This window comes from Saccopteryx leptura, chromosome 2, assembly GCF_036850995.1.
Source record: "Saccopteryx leptura isolate mSacLep1 chromosome 2, mSacLep1_pri_phased_curated, whole genome shotgun sequence".
NCBI lineage: Eukaryota > Metazoa > Chordata > Mammalia > Chiroptera > Emballonuridae > Saccopteryx > Saccopteryx leptura.
In genome coordinates, this window is record NC_089504.1 from 306807804 (window position 1) to 306829491 (window position 21688).

At 41.6% G+C, this 21688-nt stretch overlaps 1 protein-coding gene across 4 annotated transcripts in view; it reads right to left on the bottom strand.

Moving 5' to 3' along the window:
* Positions 1-21688, bottom strand: part of UBE2H (ubiquitin conjugating enzyme E2 H) — a 111515-nt gene that overhangs the window by 9035 nt on the left and 80792 nt on the right. For 2 of the 4 annotated variants that reach the window (XM_066362688.1, XM_066362689.1), the window contains exons 4-6: positions 20792-20831; positions 19320-19372; positions 2595-2723 (exon numbers count right to left, since the gene is read on the bottom strand). In XM_066362688.1, coding sequence (XP_066218785.1) covers positions 2595-2723; positions 19320-19372; positions 20792-20831 — 222 coding nt within the window. The remainder of the gene's footprint in view (positions 1-2594; positions 2724-19319; positions 19373-20791; positions 20832-21688) is intronic. The other 2 variants (XM_066362690.1, XM_066362691.1) reach the window with 1 other exon arrangement.

The following is a 21688-nucleotide window of genomic DNA, read 5'->3' on the forward strand; positions in this document are numbered from 1 at the left end:
AAGTCAAAGTATTACTAAAGTGTACCCAGCAAATATTTTAAGGTCAATTTAAAAAAAATTTAAAAGGGGGGAGTCATATCCTAGAACTCCTACGGGTCTACCATACCATGCTTTTTACTTAAAAATTTTTAAATTTCTTTTGAATGCTGATGAACAGGAGATGCCAAATCTTCTCCTGCAAACTTCTACTTTCTTTTATTTGATCCAGCTAATAACACTGTTTTGTCTTTTTCTAAATAGCTCCAGATATACGGAAAAGGTTTATATAGGCGGATGGGGATCCTCAAACCCCTCAGCGAGATCTTCTGAGCATGGCTTTTAAGATACCAAGAGGAAGAAAAAGCCCAATAGAGATCAGGTGAATTACTAGCTTTTAGGATAAGCCCTTAAAGGCTCTAACGCCCCAAAGAAGTCTCATAGGAATCCATCTGGGTCCTGCTTCAATAGTGAAAAGGAAGGTCATTGAGCTAAAGCCTGCCAGACTTACATGCTCTGCTGCGAGGAAACAGGGACACTGGAAGGTAGGCTTCCCCCTCGCTCCTCTAAGGGAGGGTTCAGTCTCTTCCAGCCCTGCTCCAGCCACCTATGACCTAACCTTGCCCAGAATGCTGGGGTTTGCCACTGAAGGCTGAAGGTGCCCAGGGCCGTCGGCCCCATCTATGACACTGTGGACAAGCCTAGGGTATTTATTCCAAGAAGCAGGTAAACTGATCTCATCTGCACAAGGGCTACTTAACTATGTCTTGCCTGAATAGTCAGGTTTTTTATTCTTCCCTCAAAGATCTCTGTTGTGAGTGTTGACAGTCCTATTTTTTGCTGCTTTGTTCAATATATAGTGTTTCCTTTATTCCTCCTACCTCAATGCCACACTCATATTTCAGGCTGGGACCTACTCCTAATTTAGAGCTCTCTCTCCCCCTTTTGCCAACTTCTATTGTAAATCTACCTTTGCCACCCAGCTTAGTGTATCCCAAGGTTCTCTTTACCAAGCCACAGTCACAGAGCTCCAGGGAAAAGCAACCTGGTCTCATCCCTCCAGGCAGAGGAGAACAGAAGCTCCATATCCACACATGCTGCAGATGGCTTTTCCAGTCTACCTGAATCATTACCAGCTGAAGCAGTGGTCACTGGGACTTGGACGTGAGCTGCAAAGTATAGAATTGTGACAATTCCAGTGCCATGTGGACTTTTCCTGGATGTGGACTTTTTCTGGACTCCTGCTCCTTGTGACAGCTCCTAACAGACTGAACTGGGGTTGGGTTGCATTCGCAGGGATTTGGAATGGTGTTGACGCCAACTTGGACTTGGTGAACATGTTAAGGACACTACTCTTTTATGGATTCTTGCTGTATTGGCCAAGAGTTTACTTAAAGGCTTTAATCACAGTAAAAAAAAAAAAAAAAAAAATATATATATATATATATATATATAGAGCAGATAAAGAAGATGTGGCACATATACACTATGGAATACTACTCAGCCATAAGAAATGATGACATCAGATCATCTACAACAAAATGGTGGGATCTTGATAACATTATACGAAGTGAAATAAGTAAATCAGAAAAAGCCAAGAACTGCATGATTTCATACATTGGTGGGACATAAAAACGAGACTAAGAGACATGGACAAGAGTGTGGTGGTTATGGGGGGGGGGAAGGGAAAGAGGGAGAAGGGAAGGGAAGGAGGGAGAGGGGGAGGGGGAGGGGCACGGAGAAAACTAGATAGAAGGTGACGGAGGACAATCTGACTTTGGGTGATGGGTATGCAACATAACTGAATGACAAGATAACCTGGACATGTTTTCTTTGAATATATGTACCCTGATTTATTGATGTCGCCCCATTAAAATAAAAATTTATGTATAAAAATTAAAAAAAAAAAGAGGATCCTAAATCCTAACCTAGAGGATGAGGAAACTAGTGCTACCGTCGCTAACACACTTCTAACCTTAACAGTGCATTTCAAGTTTTAATAGAAAAATCCCGCAGCGCCAGGGTGCTGGGCCAGGCATCTGCAGTAAGGGAAATCTGCCTAGATGACAACTTCCCAAAGTAAAAGCAAATCAGTTTGGGACCAAGAAAAAAAGCCAGCTGAGTATTTTTAATTCAATAAGTAAAATGATATAATTTTTTAAAAGTCTAATAATGGATTTGGCAATTATTTTCCAAACACCCTATGGTAATTGTTTTCCTGAAGGGCCAGGATGATAACTGTCTACAAACAAATGTGAGATTATACCTTTTAATTAATTTATTCTCAAGTCCAATTTTCTCATTTCACAACTGAAGGCAAAAGTTCTTTTGGATGGGTGTCCACGGAGATTTCTGGCGGGTTACGCTTACTATCATCCCTCAGGGAAGCCTCCCACTTTCTTTTTCCTTCTGGTCTCTCTCCCTCCCTTCTTGCGGGATCCCAGCCTTCCAAGGTGGTCTCTGACCTCGGCATTACGGGGGTTCCTGAGCACTGCTCCAGCCAGCAGCTCTGTCTTTTTAGGCCTGAGAAAAATTATTAGTCACTAAGAAGGGCGATTCATGGTCAAAGCCCAATAAACTTAACTTCTGTCCCCAAGTTAAACTGTTTGCCTTCTTACCTTTAATTTTCTGCTTGTATTCTTCTGGTCGGTGAAGGTACATGGCTGCAGCATCACCGTTGAGAGGGTCTATGGGGTTGGGATAGGCCAACAACTGGGGCAGGAAGGACTCAAATATATTGGTAAGATCTGAAAAAACAAAACAGAAATACATGGTGCACAGAACAAACAAGTTCACCTAAAATTCACTCGAATTCACTAGTCAAAACTGCTTATTTTCTTAGATATTTAACCACATGGAAGTCTGCTCCATTGTGTCACATACATTACATATTCCTTTCAATATCAATTAATTTTATTAAAATTTAATTTTAATTTGAGCCTGACCAGGCAGTGGCACAGTGGATAGAGCATCAGACCGGGATGAGGAGGACCCAGGTTTGAGACCCCGAGGTCGCCAGCTTGAGAGTGGGCTCAACTGGTTTGAGCAAGGCTCACCAGCTTGGACCCAAGGTCGCTGGCTCGAGCAAGGGGTCACTCGGTCTGCTGAAGGCCCATGGTCAAGGCACATATGAGAAAGCAATCAATGAACTAAGGAGCCACAACGAAGAATTGATGTTTCTCATCTCTCTCCCTTCCTGTCTGTCCCTCTCTGTCCGTTTCTCTGACTTTCTCTGTCTTGACCACAGACACACAAAAAATAAATTTTAATTTAAAAAGCTAGATAAAGGGATGCCTGACATTCACTTTGAAATGCAATTGTCCCAATTCTAATCCTGCCTATTTTCTAAACCATTAATTTAGAAATACTACATACATTGTTTATTAATAAAACTTGTGCCCCAATTCTCTACATTCTTACAAAATGAGGCGTCAGATCTTAGCATGGTCTCTTCCTCCAGCTCTGAAGCTCCCCACTTTAGAAAGTACTCGAGCACCAGATCGTAGAAGAACTGAACACCGCTGTACAGGTCTTGTCATTTACTTCAATTCTCATAACTTCTAATTAAGGTAAATATAGCCAGTTACTCAGTAATTCTGGGTAATGAGGGTAAGAACCTATCTTGCCCACTTAAAATCATAAATAAGACAGATTAAGTACTAATTTATTACATTTATTAATAATCATTTTGCCAGACTCAGCACAAGGTGCTGGTGCACACGATGGCCACAGTGACCACCACCGTCTCATGCGCCTCAGCAAGCAGCTCGAACCCTGTCACATGCATCACATGTCCCACAGCCTCAGCGAGGCCGTCCCTCTGCGCCATCTGCTCCCCGTCAGCAGATGTGAGCCATGGAACCTTACTGCTCCCTCTCTGCCCCCCTCAAGTCGCCCTGTCACGTGAAAGGGACATATCTGTTTCTAGAGGGAATGCTACTGTAGCATAAAAACTACTCTTTAACTGATTCTGCTCTTTAAATGGATTGTTCTAAGTTTTAGAAATGGCTGTCTCGTCAAGCCACATCACTTGAGATTAGTGGGTCTCACAGCCAAGGGTGACTTTGCTCCCAGAGGATGTCTGGCTGTGTCTGGAGGAATTTTTGGTTGCCACACTGGGTGAGGAAGGGGCCAGGTGGTGCTGCCCCAGCTCCCAGAGTGCACAGCCAGCCTCCACAACAGAGACCAGAATGTGAACAGTGCCGAGGAGGAGACCCCGGTCTAGATAAAAGGGGTCAGCAAAGTTTCAGCAAAGGGAGAGTGGATACTCTGGGCTCGTGGCCACATGTGGTCTGTCAGAACCACTCAGCACACAGCTCTGCTTTGTAGCACAGGAGCGGCTATTGGTGATAAACATACAAACAGGTGAAGCTGTGTTCCAATAAAACTATATAAAAAACCAGGCAGCCAAAGTTTGCCAACCCTATGAGTCTCTACAATAGGAGGCGGCTCCTCCTTGTCCCCATGCGGGTAAGGACCTGCACAGTCAGAGACTAGACAAGAGCGGCACTGCCCAGCATGGCTGCCCCTAGCCACATGTGGCTCCTAACGCAAAAGATGGCTAGTGTGACTGTGAGGAACTGGCTTTTCATTTTACTTCATTCTCTTTAGTTTCAATAACTATCAGTGACTAGTAGACCCCGTACTGGACAGCATAGGTCTGGAAAGTGACGTAACGGAGAGTCCCATGAGACGAGCATGGTCCTGGGCTCATGCAGAGATGCTGACACCACAGTTTACCTTCCACCCGTTACAAACGTGGTACTGTTACACAGACCAGTTCACCTTCATAACGGTGACTCTTCAAAGAACCTCATTACAGTACGATCCCCATGTTCCAGGAGGCAAATGCACATTCCTAGTCAAAAAAAGAAAAAAAATCCTCCAAGATAACCCCTACCATTGGCAGGATTTTCACTGCCATTTTACTCAGTTTCTTTAGAAAGGAAGCAACATATACAACAGTGATTATTCATGGCACAAGACCACCGGAAACTACTTGTCAAGGCTGAGGGACAAAGATGTTCATGCGCTAACACGTGGTGGTAGGAACCCATGAAACATTATGTTCTCTACAATTACGACTGTAAGTGTGCATACACAGAATAACCTTTAAAAATAGCACTTTCTGCCTGACCAGGTGGTGGCACAGTGAATAGAGCGTCGGACCGGGATGCAGAGGAACCAGGTTCAAGACCCTAAGGTCGCCAGTTTGAGCACAGGCTCATCTGGTTTGAGCAAAGCTCACCAGCTTGGACCCAAGGTCGCTGGTGCGAGCAAGGGGTTACTCGGTCTGCTGAAGGCCCATGGTCAAGGCACATATGAGAAAGCATCAATGAACAACTAAGGTGTCGCAACAAAAAATTGATGCTTCTCATCTCTCTCCCTTCCTTGTCTGTCTATTCCTATCTATCCTTCTCTTTGATTCTCTGTCTCTGTCAAAGAAAACAAAGCATTTTCCTATAAATATGTCCTTTCCACTTTTGGATGTTTGAGATAGTTAATAAAACCTGACAAGTTTGAAGACTTTTTTCTTTTCCTCTCTTTATCCTTAGTGAGTGGGTTATTAAGACAGTGGTAGAAAACGCCAAAAGGTAAGCAAGTTAAGAAGGAAAAACAAGGTGTGTGGAAGCCTTAGAAAGTAAACTCGAGTCCAGAGCAGGGAAGAGTTAATAGGAGTCACAGGAACAGTAATGGCAGCAGCACAGTTTACATTACAGAGCACTTACTACAAGCCAGGGACTCAACTGTTTACACAGACACTGAACTCCATTGCAGCCATTAGGTGAGGCCACCATTACTAGCTCCACTTTGCATATGGAGAAACTGAGGCCAAAAGAGGTTAATAACTTGACAAGGGGCTGGGTTTCAAACCTGGGCCTCTGCTGCCTCTGCTAAGGGATAAAATGAATACCGATCATCTTAACTTTGTGATCAGTACACATCTCTGCACGGAAATTGTATACCCTGAGAGATGCCACCCGTCCTCAAAGCTTTCCGTTTTCACAAGTTCAAGGATCTCCTAAGTGTTGCAGGCGTTCCTGTGGCTGAGCTGCCTGCCTGTCATTTCACAGGGGCGCTGTGCTTGTTTTCAAGTAGCTCAGCCACAGGAAGTGGCCCCAGGCTGTTCACAAATACCCACACAGTGTGTGGGGCCTGTGCTGCCACGTCCTACTACAGATGCTGTTCACAGGGATCAGCCGCTGAGTGCTCCTTACATACAACCACACCACCTTTGGAAAAAATAAAGCACAGGTTTTTACTCGCTTTAAGTAACGTTCAGAAGTGCTTCAGGACTCCAACACTGCAGACCACATGTTTCACGAGATGTTCCCTGTGTGCCAGAAAGAGATTTTATACCCTTCCTCACTAAGATTTTCAAGTTCCCAGTAGTAGGCTCTGCCTAGGTAATAAAGGAACCCTCAATTATTGGTTCTCTCTTCCTCTGTCTACTGTCTTCCTGCATTAGCATACTTTTGATCCATTTACAAATAAGCTGAGTCATATCTGTAGCACAGGATCAGAAAGGGAGAGTATCCAGCCAGTTTTGGGGAAAGATGGCAGTTTCTGAAGGCCAGGATGTGAAAGCAATGATCCGTTCCTGAAAGTGGCAGTGATTACTACTATCCGGGTCCTCCGCCAAGAATTATCTCTCAAATGCACAGACGTACACAGAATCTTCTCTCAAGAGACATATGTTGGCAGAAGAGACCTAAACTATAAATGAAAAATGAATAAAGATACTAATCTTTGGAAAAATCCATCATAATGACTATTTCCCCCTAGAATTGTTAATAATAATAAAAACATCTATCATTTCAAAAGTCTTTTTTTTTTTTCAGAGACAGAGAGTCATAGATAGAGAGAGACAGGAACGAAGAGAGATGAGAAGCATCAATAATTAGTTTTTCGTTGCAACACCTTAGTTGTTCATTGATTGCTTTCTCATATGTGCTTTGACCGTGGGCCTTCAGCAGACAGAGCAACCCCTTGCTGGAGTCAGCGATCTTGGGCTCAAGCTGGTGAGCCTTGCTCAAACCAGATGAGCCCAAACTGGCGACCTCAGGGTCTCGAACCTGGGTCCTTTGCATCCCAGTCCAATGATCTATCCACTGAGCCACCGCCTGGTCAGGCTCAAAAGTCTTTTTTAAAAAGAATGTTAACCTTCCACTTTCTGAAAGGGAGAGAGCAGACATGGGTCACCCAATCTGACCATCCAATCAACTGGTTCCATTACTGGCTGCTTTCATTTTTCAAGGAAGTCCCAAGATTCCTGAGATATATGGTTGACAAGAAACAAACAGCTCCTACTTTTGCCTTGGACTAAAATCAGCACTTACCAAGATGCAGTCCATTAGAACTTATTAGTATTCATGTTAATAATATTACAAACTTCATACCTCCATTAAGGCACATAAGTTAACATATTCAAATTTAATTTTTAAAAACACTCAGATCATACTGATCTCTCATCTAAAGCAGCATCATTTACCCTATTCAATAAAGAGCAATGGGGCCCTGGCCGGTTGGCTCAGCGGTAGAGCGTCGGCCTGGCGTGCGGGGGACCCGGGTTAGATTCCCGGCCAGGGCACATAGGAGAAGCACCCATTTGCTTCTCCACCCCCCACCCCCTCCTTCCTCTCTGTCTCTCTCTTCCCCTTCCGCAGCCAAGGCTCCATTGGAGCAAAGATGGCCCGGGCGCTGGGGATGGCTCCTTGGCCTCTGCCCCAGGTGCTAGAGTGGCTCTGGTCGCGGCAGAGCTACGCCCCGGAGGGGCAGAGCATCGTCCCCTGGTGGGCAGAGCTCGCCCCTGGTGGGCGTGCCGGGTGGATCCCGGTCGGGCGCATGTGGGAGTCTGTCTGGCTATCTCTCCCCGTTTCCAGCTTCAGAAAAATACAAAAAAAAATTTAAAAAAATTAAGTAAATAAAGAGCAATGGTTTATGGGTGAATTTAGGTCCTGGCTGTTTGTATATCAGATTTATCTGTGGAGTGTTCTTCACAATATGCATGCTGAGGTCTCCTACATATCCCGGGGATTCTGATTCAGGATTGGCTGGTGTGGGGGTGGCGGCGTGTGAGGGTGAGCAGAAATGCATAACCCAAGAACACTACCTAACCTATGCAACTCCTCACCCCATGAACCAAATGAGAAGAGAACTATTTGCTTGTGGGTTCTTTGGCTCAAGAAAATGTTTTCTTGACAGCTAAGCTGAAGAGGCTTGAGCTGAGCAGCCCTCCCTGACCCTTTCATGCTTCTCCTCTACATACCCTTTAAGTAACCATCACTTTCTCCTGGTGGAGACCACAAGTCTAATCTCAGGCCTTCCACTAACTGGCTCTTTGACACATGGGCAGGTCCCTTCCTCTCTGAACCTCAATTTCTTCATTGCAAAAAGCAGTGTAACACTGCAGTCCCTTACAGGAAGAATTATGTATTACTAAAAATAACTATAAAATAGACTTCACACTGCACCAGAGGACTAGACTAAAATATTAATATAACCATGCCTGCTTCTTAGAGTAGAAATTTCATTTACCTGTATCCCTTAAGGAATACATGTTAATTAAAATGAGTCACACTGAAAAAACAAACAAACACCAATTCTTAAAGAAAAGCCACCCTACTCCAGGTAACTCACACAAAGATGGTGTGCTGCTTCTAGGAGAAAACCCAGGAGGGAATGAGTCACACAGCTCATGTTTTATTCTTGGCTGTTTATGAACCAGCGGCCATAAGTTATTTCTTCTTCCTTTATTTCCTTTGAAAACTAAAATGGAACCTCTTGTAAAGTAAGCTGCTATCTTCAGGTTAAAACGCTGTGGATGCCCCAAGTTCCACATGGTCTGCCCCACCAGGAACCAGTTACCAAGCCAACAGTCATCTCAGGGACTTTAACTTGCATAACCGTCATTTGTTTTTCAGATCTAACACCCTAAACGCTGTAACTCAGAAAACACCATCACACAGTACCCTCTCAGTCAGATGCCTAGAACCATCAAAGCCTTCTCAACTGCCACCTCTCACCCCTTTGCAATTTTACCCCTTGTCTCTCAGATGTCCAAAGCCCTGGGTTCCTCCTTTTTAAAGCCAAACAAACAACATACCAAAAACACTTGTTTGCAAAGCCATCAGCTGTTGCACAGTAGTATGAATTCTGTGGTATCTGTATTTTAAGAATTAGCTTCAATCTTAGGGGAGAGGGGTGAACACATAATACGGTGTATAGAGACATCTTGAAGAACTGAACACCTGAAACCTATATAAATATGTTAACCAGTGCCACCCCCAATAAATTTAATAAAAAAATAAAAGAATTAGCTTCATACACTCTCACTCCAAGAAGCTCATCATCTTACAATAAGCCTGTATTGATAACTAACAATTCTTTCTAACCAGTCCTTTATATTTCTGGTCTTATCAAACTTGACATGTCTAAAAGTATTTCTGATAACCTATTCCTTTCTCCTAATAGTGAGGCTGACTCCAACTGTTCCCTGTTCCTTGGCTCCAAACCTCTGGAAGGACCATGGTTAGACTTTCTTCCTTTTTCCACGTAGCAGTCAGATTCCCAGATTCACTACTTGACCTAACAAAATGAATCTATTTCCTCGTTTCCCCTGCCGTGTAACCCCCTCAAGCTGAATAGATCACCCCAGCCATGGAGCACGGCAACCATGTGCTGGCTGGTCTCCTAGCCTGTAACTCCTGCCTCTGTAATCGGCTTCCTTAAAACAATCACTCAAGTTATCTCTCTAGAGCAAGTTTCCCTTGTTTTCCTTCACAACTCTCCTACTCCGGAAACATTCTGTACAAACACCCTTATATTTCACTGTCCCCTCTCCTTTGGAGGAGGGCCCAGGGCTTCCTAAGTTGAGAATCAACAAGCTAGCCACCACTTCCTAAGGCATGTAACTCTTCTGTAAGTGAACAGGGAGGAAGAAAATGGGCACAATGAGATCTGTGGCTCACACAGCTCTCTTTCCCCAGGCTGTTGGTCATTATAGTAGAAACTGATTGGTAAGTTGGGATCACCTGGGACTTCATGTTATTCATGTAGTATTGATTTACTACAGAAAATCAGCATCTGATCTTTCAAACTTTCATTGATTGACTTTTGTTCATCATACAGGAAAGTATAATTAATCCATCATAAACTGCTAATCAAATCATGAATTTTTAAACTATTTTTATTTTAGAGAGGGGAGAGAGTGCAAAAAAGAGAAGGAGAAAGAGAGAGAAGGGGGGAAGGAGCAGGAAGCATCAACTCCCATATGTACCTTGACCAGGCAAGTGCAGGGTTTTGAACCAGTGACCTCAGCATTCCAGGTCAATGCTTTATCCACTGCGCCACCACTGGTCAGGCAAGTCATGAATTTTTATAATGCATTCAAAATAAAACCCAACCATGAAAGTCCATTTCATTTACTCAATAAGGTTTTTTTTGGAGGGGGGGCTATCTACTATAAATATAAAAAACATACATTCAAGCCTACATGCAGCCAGTATTTTCTGGTGAGAGTAAAACGGCAAATAAATAAAAGTTCCAGACTTCCTTCAGCTATTTAATAACTTGGGGTTAATCTTTATTTTCCCACTCTTTAATTAGCTCCTAATAAGTTATGATCTTAATAATGGATTTGAGTGTTTGGTCACTTTAGCTTTCTTTTGCTTAAAGTCTATGACACCAAGAAATAGTTACCCCATAAAAGAGGAACAGTCAGAAACCTTTGGAGCTCATCAATGGGAGGGTTAGCGCTACATCTGATCGCAAAGTTGGTATGTGTGAACCAGACATACTGTGCAGTGGGCGAGAAGACAAGACACTCCGAGGAGAACTTCAATAAAGCCAATCAGGAGAGATGCCCTCAGACAAGAAGGACTTGAAAGAAGAAATGGTTTTGAGATGAAAAATAACATTCTCTAAAATAACTAATTTTGAGCCCACCTTCAACAAGAAAAAGCTTATGTCTATAGCTGTTGTGAGGGCAAACACATGGCGAGTGAGAACAGACCACCACAGAGACTTTCTGCATTACCGTGGCAGAGCCAGATGGCCACAAAGCTGGCCGTGCCTATCTGGTTTACCAAGTGCTAACATCCAGCCACCAATCTGCTAGGCGGTCAATTCAAGAATGTATCTGTCCAGTTACTTAATTAACTGAGAGGGTCTCCCATGTGGATCAATATACAAAAAAGTCTGAACTCAACAGATTTATTGTTTTCTCATCAGATATACGTTCTCATGGTAGCCCATTGGAATTTTTAGATTGCTTTTTAGAGAGAGGAAGGGAGAGAGACAGAGAACCATTGATTTGCTGTTCCATTTATTTATGCATTCACTGGTTGATTCTTGCATGTGCCTGAGTGGGAATCAAACCCGTAACCTCAGCATGTCGGGACGACGCTCTAACCATCTGAGCTACCTGGCCAGGGCCCACGGTGATTTTTTAAAGATAAAATAAGGTCTTATGAAGAGGGTCATTCCAGGCAAAAAACAAAGCATCTCCCTCCTTACACTACTCAAGATAAAAAAGCAATTAGTAGAAATTAATAAGAATTAGTAATTAGACATTCAAAGAATTGCTGCAATATATGATATACTTAATCTCACTAGTGGTAGTATTATAGTTTTTAAGTATTCCAAGCTAAAATATAGGCATTTCTGTCCTATGTGGGAAAGGGCATTGTCGAAGACGTAGGGTACTGGAAACCTGGAGGAACACCAGACAGTCTGCTTAGTGCCGGAGCATCAACCTGAAGCACGCAGTTACATAACAGGAATAGTTTACATCTTTCCATCAACTTAGAAAATCACCTCCTGTCCACTGCCTAAATGCAGGTCCCTCCCACAATGTACTTTAACTACAGAGCTCAGCAGAAGAAAATGAGTGTTAATACTGAGGTCAGAATGAAGAAAATAGATTCTTGTTCATCAGCAACAACCCCCTTGTGGTCAATCTCAAAACCCTTCCAACCTTACCTGGGTGTTCTTCTGAGGTCATCCTAGTTCAAACCTGGCATGACCCTGCTTACCTTAAACGATTGCAAGCTAAAACATGGTAAAAGGATTTGTTATTAACCTTCCAGAAATGAGGTCAGTTAATGTATAATTAAGTACTTGGATGTTCTTACAGTCATACTAAAACTCACTTTTTTAAAGATTTTATTTACTCATTTTAGACAGAGGGGAGAGAGAGAGTGAGAGAAGGGGGAGGAGCAGGAAGTATCAACCCCCATATATGCCTTGACCAGGCAAGGCCTGGGTATCAAACCGGCAACCTCAGTGTTCCAGGTCGACGCTTTATCCACTGCACCACCACAGGTCAGGCAAAACTCATTATTATACTTTTTAATTACTAGACAATAATTTAGTTTGCCCTTAATGTTAGAAAAGAACAAGACAGCTTCATGCAATTACAGGTAATGGGCCATGCATGGGGAAAGACTACCTATACACAGTTACTACAACTAAGCACCAAAACTACAGCCCAAAGAAAGGAGAACAAAGTTGTGGCTGTCTTTAACAGTCTGGCTCATGTCCCATGAGCCACAGTGCCTGAACCACTCCATGGTCCTAATACCACTAGCAATGTGAATATAGCGATTTTAATGAATTTCTGCTACACTGTTCAACCCAAAAGATCCCTTATTCTGTGTATAGCTAATTAAACTCCTGGGCCTCATAACAATTCCACACTGACTACCTCCATCCAAGCAGACAGATAAAGGAGGTACATGATGGAGCAAAGTACTGTTGAAACCATCAAATCCAAAACTCAGCATCTCTCCTTCTTTATCCACCAGAACTGACACTTCTCCCACGGTACTTGAAAGAAAGAGCTGCTGTACCTGGCTGTCTCAGAGACTCAAAATGACATCCCGCTGTTCAAAGGCTGGGTCATGTTTGTGATGCCAATATGGATGGATCAATACTGTTTGCAAGCCAGTTCAAACAGTAGCTGTTGGCCAATCATGCACTCATACAGATACATGTATCTTTTGTCTGTTTAATGGCACTAAAAAGTCTAGAAACATAGTAAGCACTAATTCAATGTAAAGCATTATTTTAAGATACAGTTATCTACCTTCAGCCAAAATCTGAACTGTTTGGAAAGATTCACAGGCTAACTGAACAGAGATGGGATCAGTATTTCCAACATGGGAAAGCTTACATTCATTTATCAGCTTAAATTCATTAGGCCCCCAGTTAGTACTATTAAATTCATAGTTTAAATTTTTTCTAAATACCTAGTCAAAGAAACTTTGCTCCCTTGTCTAACTCTAATCTCAAAGCCCCTGCAGCATTCCTTTTGTGGTAGTCAACTTCATTTGTTTGTCACTGACTCCTCAGATCACCTAGGGAAGTAACTTCCCAAATGCTCATTTTTCTCACTAGCAAAATAGGAGTATCCAGTCCATTTGCTAGCAACCCTGAGGGTGACAATAAAATTATAAACTGCTTCATTTTATAAGAAAATTGTCTTCCACCTTACATGTATACAATTTAACCCACAAAATAAGTGACTTACCAAGTCAGTCAAGAAATGAGTCAAAAGGAAGTTGAAGAGAGAAAGACAACCTGCAGGGTCAGGTGCGCAGGGCCTGGGCGGGTGGAGGGAGGCCAGTGAAGCTAGGCTGCAGGGAAGGCGCCTGAGCTTCCAGGAGTTTGTGGGGAAAAGACAACATGGATAAAATATATCTTTTTTTAATTTACTGATTTTAGAGAGAGGAGAGAGAGAGAGAGAGGAAGGTGGGGGGAGGAGCTGGAAGCATCAACTGATATGTGCCTTGACCAGGCAAGCCCAGGGTTCCAAACTGGCAGCCTCAGCACTTCAGGTTCCTGCCTGGATAAAATATATCTTGGAGTAAAAAGGAAAACTGAAAAATTGAAGGGGGAGCTTAAACAGTTACCTATGGCTTAATGACCTTTCCTTCCATGTCTAAAATTTCAGTTAGTTTTTTTTTTTTTGCCTGACCTGTGGTGGCGCAATGGGTAAAGCATCGACCTGGAATGCCGAGGTCACCGGTTCAAAACCCCAGGCTTGCCTAGTCAAGGCACATATGGGAGTTGATGCTTTCTGCTCCTCCCTCTTTCCTCTCTCTCTCTCTCTCTCTCTCTCCCCCGCCCCCTCTCTCTGTCTCCTCTCTCTAAAATGAATAAATAAAATCTAAAAAAAAACCCAAAACATTAAAAAAAAATTTTTTCAGTTGTTTATAGAACTGAAGTCCAGGTCCCCTTGGCTGCATTTAAGTTTTCCAGAGCTCCTATCACACTGTCTGGGAGAGCAAGCAGGAAGAGATGTTAAAAAGATGCTATCATACAGGAAGCCAAGATCAAGTAAGTGTGTGATGGCATCTGCTACTTTCCTTTTAATTGTCACAGAGTAACAATAAAAACTTCATAGTCAATAGATAACACTGTTGACAAGCACTTTTAGAAAATTAATCAAATTACTCACTTTAATTACCTCTCTTGCAAGGTTAAATAATATAAAATTAAAAATTACTGAGTGATTGTACTACAGTTATACCAATTCTGAGCTTCTGAATGAACAAACTGCATGTATGCTTGGCAAAGCCAGGGTAAGAACGGGACAATGAGGCAAATGGGCTATCAGAAGTTAGTTTCCTCTTTGGGGGATGGGGAGTATGACAGAGGACTAAATTTGCTACAAACATGCCTGACCAGATGGTGGCACAGTGGATAAAGCATCAGCCTGGATGCTGAGGACACAGGTTCAAAACCCGAGGCTCAACCAGCTTGAGTGCAGGATCATAGACATGACCCCAGGGTTGCTGGCTTGAGCCAGGGGGTCACTTGTTCTGCTGTAGCCCCCCAGTCAAGGCACATATTAGAAAGCAATCAATGAACAACTAAGGTGCTGCAATGAAGAATTTTGATGCTTCTGATCTCTCTCCCTTCCTGTCTGTCCCTTTCTGTCTCTTGCTTAAAAAAAAAATGCTACAAACACGAACTTGTTTATTACCAACTTATAAGTATAAACCTAAAATTTCAACAGGGAATTGCTATTATACTATAAATATGTACACCACTGCACAGTGCATGCCCTGGGGCAAAGTTAACTGCAAAACTTTCACAAAGGAGAAGTACTGAAACAAGTTTTGGTTGCCAGGTTAAGCCTTTTGCTTTTCAGTTGAGTATTTGTGCTAATATGCCAACTTTCACAAATTAGGTTTGTTTTTTGTTGTTGTTGTTTTTTTGTATTTTTCTGAAGTTGGAAACGGGGAGGCAGTCAAACAGACTCCCGCATGCGCCCAACCGGGATCCACCCAGCACGCCCACCAGGGGGTGATGCTCTGCCCATCTGGGGCATCACTCTGTTGCAACCAGAGCCATTCTAGTGCCTGAGGCAGAGGCCATAGAGCCATCCTCAGTGCCCGGGCCAACTTTGCTCCAATGGCCTTGGCTGCAGGAGGGGAAAAGAGAGACAGAGAGGAAGGAGAGGGGGAGGAGTGGAGAAGCAGATGGGCATTTCTCCTGTGTGCCCTGGCCGGGAATCGAACCCGGGACTCCTGCATGCCAGGCCGACGCTCTACCACTGAGCCAACCGGCCAGGGCCTAATTAGTTGTTTCTTATTAGATTTTTTTGTCCTTTGAGTGAAGATTCTCTCAAGAATTACAGCAATAATTTGAGTATTCAGAATTCACCAATTATGAATTAACCTTCAATGACAGAAGCTTTAGCAGTTTGTAATAAAATTTAGATCTCAAGATCAGTCTAAAAGAAACAAGGTAATCTGAACCAACCCTCTCTCTCTATCAGTACTTTGATATAAATTGTTATTTACCTGCTTCTAAAACCTTCCATGAAAAAATTTTAATTTAAAATTAAAGACAATCTAAATTTAAAGTCTTAAATTTTCTTGAATAGTTTGAGGATTTGAGCAAAATATCAAAACAATTCTCATGCACAGTAGACTTTGGACTCTATTCTAATATGCTGTTTGTGGTTTCCTGCACTTACCTGTAATGTTAGTACGTCCACGCTCTCATATTACAGAACACTGAACAATAATAACTCATAACAATACACATGTAATACAGAAATCAAAGTTCACTGACCACTGAGGTTTAATTCATGTTAACTTATTAATGCTTTGCAAGGTAATACAAAAACAGGTTACTGAGTTTTATAGACGTGATGAAACCTTAGTCATGTTGGCCTTCTGCTTTAAAGTCTGTTCTGAACCTCTTACACCTGCTGGTGGGAATGTAAAGTGGTCCGATCACTTTGGAAAACAGTTCCGCAAATGGTTAAGCAGTTACCACAATTACATCCAGTAGTTCTGCTCCCAGGTAAAACACCAAGAGAAATGAAAACATACATTCACACTGAAACCTGTGCACAAATATTCATAATGGCCCAAAAATAAAAACAACCCAAATGTCCATCATCTGACAAATGGATAAAAATGTGGTGTCTGTACAATGGAATATTACTTGGCCATAAAAAAGAATGCAGTACTGATACATGGGGCAACATGGATGGATCTTCAAAAGATTATATGAAATGGGGAAGAAAAATAAAAAGGTAGTCACAAAAGACCACATATAGTATGATTCTGTTTATAAAGAATGTCCAGGACACAAATCCATAGAGGCAAAAAGATTAGATGTTGCCCAGGCCTAGGGGCGGAGGGACAGGCGGATAAGGGGGAGAGAGCTAAAGGGTGAGGGGTTTCTTTCTCAGGTAATGAAAATGTGATAATGATTGCACAAAATTGTGAATATACTAAAACCTTTCAAACCACACTTTTAATGGGCGAATTTTATGGATGTAAATTATAATTCAATAGAGCTGTTATTTTAAAAAATAAACTGTTCTGAGATGTGAAGCATTTGAGAATTAGAAAAACAGGAAGGTTTTTTGGTCAATAGTATAAAAATTAATTAAACTAACATTCAATTACCTTTTTGCAATTGAAACCAGCTTGCAGTATTTTGTTATGTACATTTCTAAAATGTGAATGCAATTTAAGAGAAGACATCATTACATCAGATATTCCAGGCAGCCTGCCATGAGACATTATTACCCAAAAAACCATCTTAAAAGGAATTCACTTAATCAACCTCAGCATATATGTTATTTCTTATTGCTTTATCTCTTTATAAGCTGTAATTTCCCTAAAACTCACATGCTAAACAGTATTGGGTATGATTAATTCATTCATTAATTCAACAAATATCTGAACCCACACTGTACAACAGGCACTCTTTTAGATGTGTGTGTACATGTGCACACACACAGCGTCCCTGCTCTTGTGGAGCTTACAATCTAATAGGACAAGATAAACAATAAACAAATACTGATTCTAAAGACAGACTTTTAAATCAGTGTTGTGCTATGGAGGGATATTTAGCTGGAGTGGCTAGGAAAGAGGGCTTCTCTAGGAAGTCATGTTGAGATGAGAAGAAGGTAGCAGCCACACAAAGTTAGGGAAGAAAACTCCAGGCAGAGGAGATAATACTTAAATGGCAGAATCAGGAGGATTCTGCTGGTGATCAACTTTTCTCTGTGATCAAGCACCACCCTCATACAAAGGTATCTGGCAAGTTAACTCACAGACTGGCTCAAATAAGACGTCTTATGAACCTTATACCTTTAAAAGGTCTCACAAGCCTGACCAGGCGGTGGCGCAGTGGATAGAGTGTCGGACTGGGATGAGACCCAGGTTCAAGACCCCGAGGTCGCCAGCTTGAACGCGGGCTCATCTGGCTTGAGCAAAAAGCTCACCAGCTTGGACCCAAGGTCGCTGGCTCGAGCAAGGGGTTACTCGGTCTGCTGAAGGCCCGCGGTCAAGGCATATATGAGAAGGCAATCAACAAACTAAGGTGTCGCAACGAAAAACTGATGACTGATGCTTCTCATGTCTCTCCGTTCCTGTCTGTCTCTATCTATCCCTCTCTCTGACTCTCTTTCTGTCCCTGTTAAAAAAAATAAATAAAAGGTATCACAACTCTTTTGACAAGAGGAGGCCATACCTGGTTAACCCCACCTAAAGTGATCTTTCCTCTCTCTTTTTGTATCTCCCAGCAATGGCTTGTTTGTATCATTCATTCTTTCCAACACACTGGTGCAAGGCACTGTGTTAGGAGGACCAGACTTAAGAGACAAATCAGACACACACACCTCAACAGCTCTTAAGGTAGGATATAATCTAGTAGTACAGAAAATACAGGCATAACAATGGAACACAACATAGAAAATAAACGCAGGCCACAAGACAGAGCTATAATATGTAAGAGTGGCCAGAGAGCATGTCCAGCTTGAGCATCAAGAGAAGCTTCGTGGGGTGGGGCTCTGAGAGCAGGGAGAGTCTGTGATGTATGAGGACATGGGATCAGACATGTAGGGGGAATAAACATATTCATCTTCTGTATCTGTAATTAACTTTAAATATATTTTAAAATATGCTGAGCAACCCACCCAAGTTACAAACAAGCTCAGGGAGGGGGCCTGATATCCTTGTTTCTTTGTTGACAGCACAGTATTTTGCAGAGGCAGGCAATTCACTGTTGATCCACTGTTAGAGATGTTAACCTCGGTGCTCAAGGTGAAGCTAAATGATTCTTTGCTTCATCGCAAGGTTTAGGCCAGGTTTCCCCAAACTGCGGCCCCCTGAGGCCATTTATCTGGCCCCCGCCGCACTTCTGGAAGGGGCACCTCTTTCATTGGTGGTCAGTGAGAGGAGCATAGTTCCCATTGAAATACTGTCAGTTTGTTGATTTAAATTTACTTGTTCTTTATTTTAAATATTGTATTTGTTCCTGTTTTGTTTTTTTATTTTAAAATAAGATATGTGCAGTGTGCATAGGGATTTGTTCATAGTTTTTTTTATAGTCCGGCCCTCCAACGGTCTGAGGGACAGTGAACTGGCCCCCTGTGTAAAAAGTTTGGGGACCCCTGGTTTAGGCCTTTGAAACAGATGATCCCCCAAAACCTCTTAATATATCGTTATCATTCATAGGGGCATTCCTAAAAGTTTTTCTAAAAACAAAAGGTATTACAGATAAACATGTAGACAATGTGGTTCTGAACACACACACAGTTATACAAACATTTTAATATGTATCTCTGTTTAAATGTGCATATCACTATACCTTAATTTCAGAATCTCAGAAGATTAAACTTCTGCTAAATCAAAGCTTGAATTTACAAAAAAAAGTGTTTTTTCACTGATAAAACTTTCCCATCCAGGCCTTCAAAATCCCTTCCCATTCCCAACAAAACATCTTAAATCAGAGAAGAAAAGGCCAAATAACATTTTTTAAGGCAGTGTCTCAACATCTCTAAAAAAATATTTCATGGCCAAACTCACCATAGAGAGCTGTCCAAGTTTGATTAATTACATCTAGACACACAGTTCCTGACCTGAAACAGATGGAAAGAATGGCATTTTTTTTAAAATTAGAAAGTTAGTTGCATGTATCTGGCAACTAATTTTATTTATCAAGAAAAATACTTTAATAGATCATTTAAAAAAAAAGATTCTCAACTGGGGAAAGTGTGACGAGAAGCAGAATATACAGGGTGGGCAAACATACGTTTCCAGTTGTGAGTATGCAAAAACAGTTTATTCTTGTATTTTTATTACTGTATTGTTTTTCCATACAGACAACTGTAAACCTTTTTCCCTACCCTGTATACAAAATTTTCAGTGTCTCCTTACAGATAGGGAAAAACAGTAATGATACCACAGAGAAACCGCCAACACCTCAGCCAGGTGATGAGGATGAACACTGGTAACCAGGGGCAGACAGACCCACGGGTCTCCGAACAGGCTACCCCGAGGAGGACACAATCTCACTTAGTGCAAACTCTGAATGTAATAGTAAGGACACTGCAGACAAACCCAAACTGAGGGACAGCTGTCTTATAAAATATCTGGCCTATATTCTTTAATAATGGCAATTGTATAAAAAGCTGGGGGGAACTATTCCAGATTAAAGTAGTTTAAAGAAATATGATAACTAAATACAATACACAAGCCTGGACTGAATCCCGAGTGAAAAAAAAAAGTTGCTAAAAAGTACCTACATTGCGAGAATATGGCAGCAGACTAAAATGTACTATGACAGTAATAATCAATCCTTAAATCTGACGACTATAGAGCAGTCACGTAAGAGAACATCCGTGTTGTTCGGATGACTGATATACAGACGTATTAAAGGACAATGGGGTGTGTTGCATGTATGCAACTTACTCACACAGGGTCCAGAATACCCCACATGTATGTGTAGGTGCATGAAATACCAAAATTTAGAGCCATGGCAAGGAAAAAAAATGCAGAACAAATAATCATGTATTCTAAACAGCACTGGAAGTAACAAAATAAGAGGCACTGGTATCACATTTTAAAATATAACTAACATTAGATGCAAAGAAAGGGATAACTAAGATGCAATAACTGAAATGAAACTGTCCTTCACTTTTGCTTTATTCTCGTGAACTGAGAAATTCTTCAAGGGCTGAAAATAATAAGTCCATACATTGGAAACAGAGCTCTGAGTTGTGTCCACATAAAGAGGAGATGTGGGATATTACAAATGCTAGCTGGCTATCTAGGGAAATGACAGACCAATGGACAATGGAAAAATTAAGCAGTCCAATAGAATCTGACCTAAGCAGTTTAGAATATCACATCCCTGGGACTCTAAGTGACCATTCACACAGCCCTAGCTGCTGATAAAATCCAAAAAGATAACTGAAGCTTCTGTATAATGAAGAGAGAGATGAACTCTAATCAAGAGCAGTTGCTGCTAAGATTTAAATATTTTTAAAGTTACTTACGCTTCATCAATGTTGGGATGGAAAATTTTATTCATGAATCCTGTAAAAAGAGATGTTAATTAGCAGCAAAAAGTATCCAGAGAACAATTAAAGTACTTCTGTACTGGAAACAATTTCAGAATTGGAAAAGGTGATGATACCCATAACTTTTCATCTTAGAGCTTTGATTACTGATAAGACTATAGATTCTCCTGACAATGGCATTTACTTAAAATGCATTAAAGTTCTATCAAAGAAAATAAGCAAACTTCGAGAGCAATGCAGCTTCTTATACAAAATAATCGTTAAAGAAATTGTTTTCCGAGCTATAAAGTTACCTCGTCAAGAAAATTTATAGTTATCACATGGTTTATAACTAGTGCCATGATAAAAGTTAAGAAAGCTACTCTCTGATGGCCTTCCCAAAGCTTTATTGTTCAGTCTCTAAATTTGGAGGTTCTGCATTTGAACTTCTCTTTCCGAAGCTCAGTTACTGGCACCGTTCTGCTCCGCTGTGTGCAGAACATGAATGAAACTGTTGAAATGCTAAAGGAGTACTGCTTCCAAACCACAAAGGATTTCATAAGAACAGTGACCAAAATATTTCCTTTAACTTTAGTCTACTCATTCCAGGAAACCCAGTTTTGATTAAAATTAGGGCAACCAAGATATGAAGCAAGGAGTTAAATTCTGTAAGATGGGTAGATCTGTCAGGAATCCAAGTTTCTAAAATTTATTCCTAGAAAATAAGAATGGACTTTAACAAATACACTGATAGTTAAATTCTAAGGAGGAATGCATTTACTCTCTAATGTATAACTGGTGATTTAATGTTTGTGAGTGTGCCAATGGCACTATTCTCAAGCCGAGATCCACTGTGAAAGCTGCCCCTTTATTATCCTTACAACTTCATTTCCT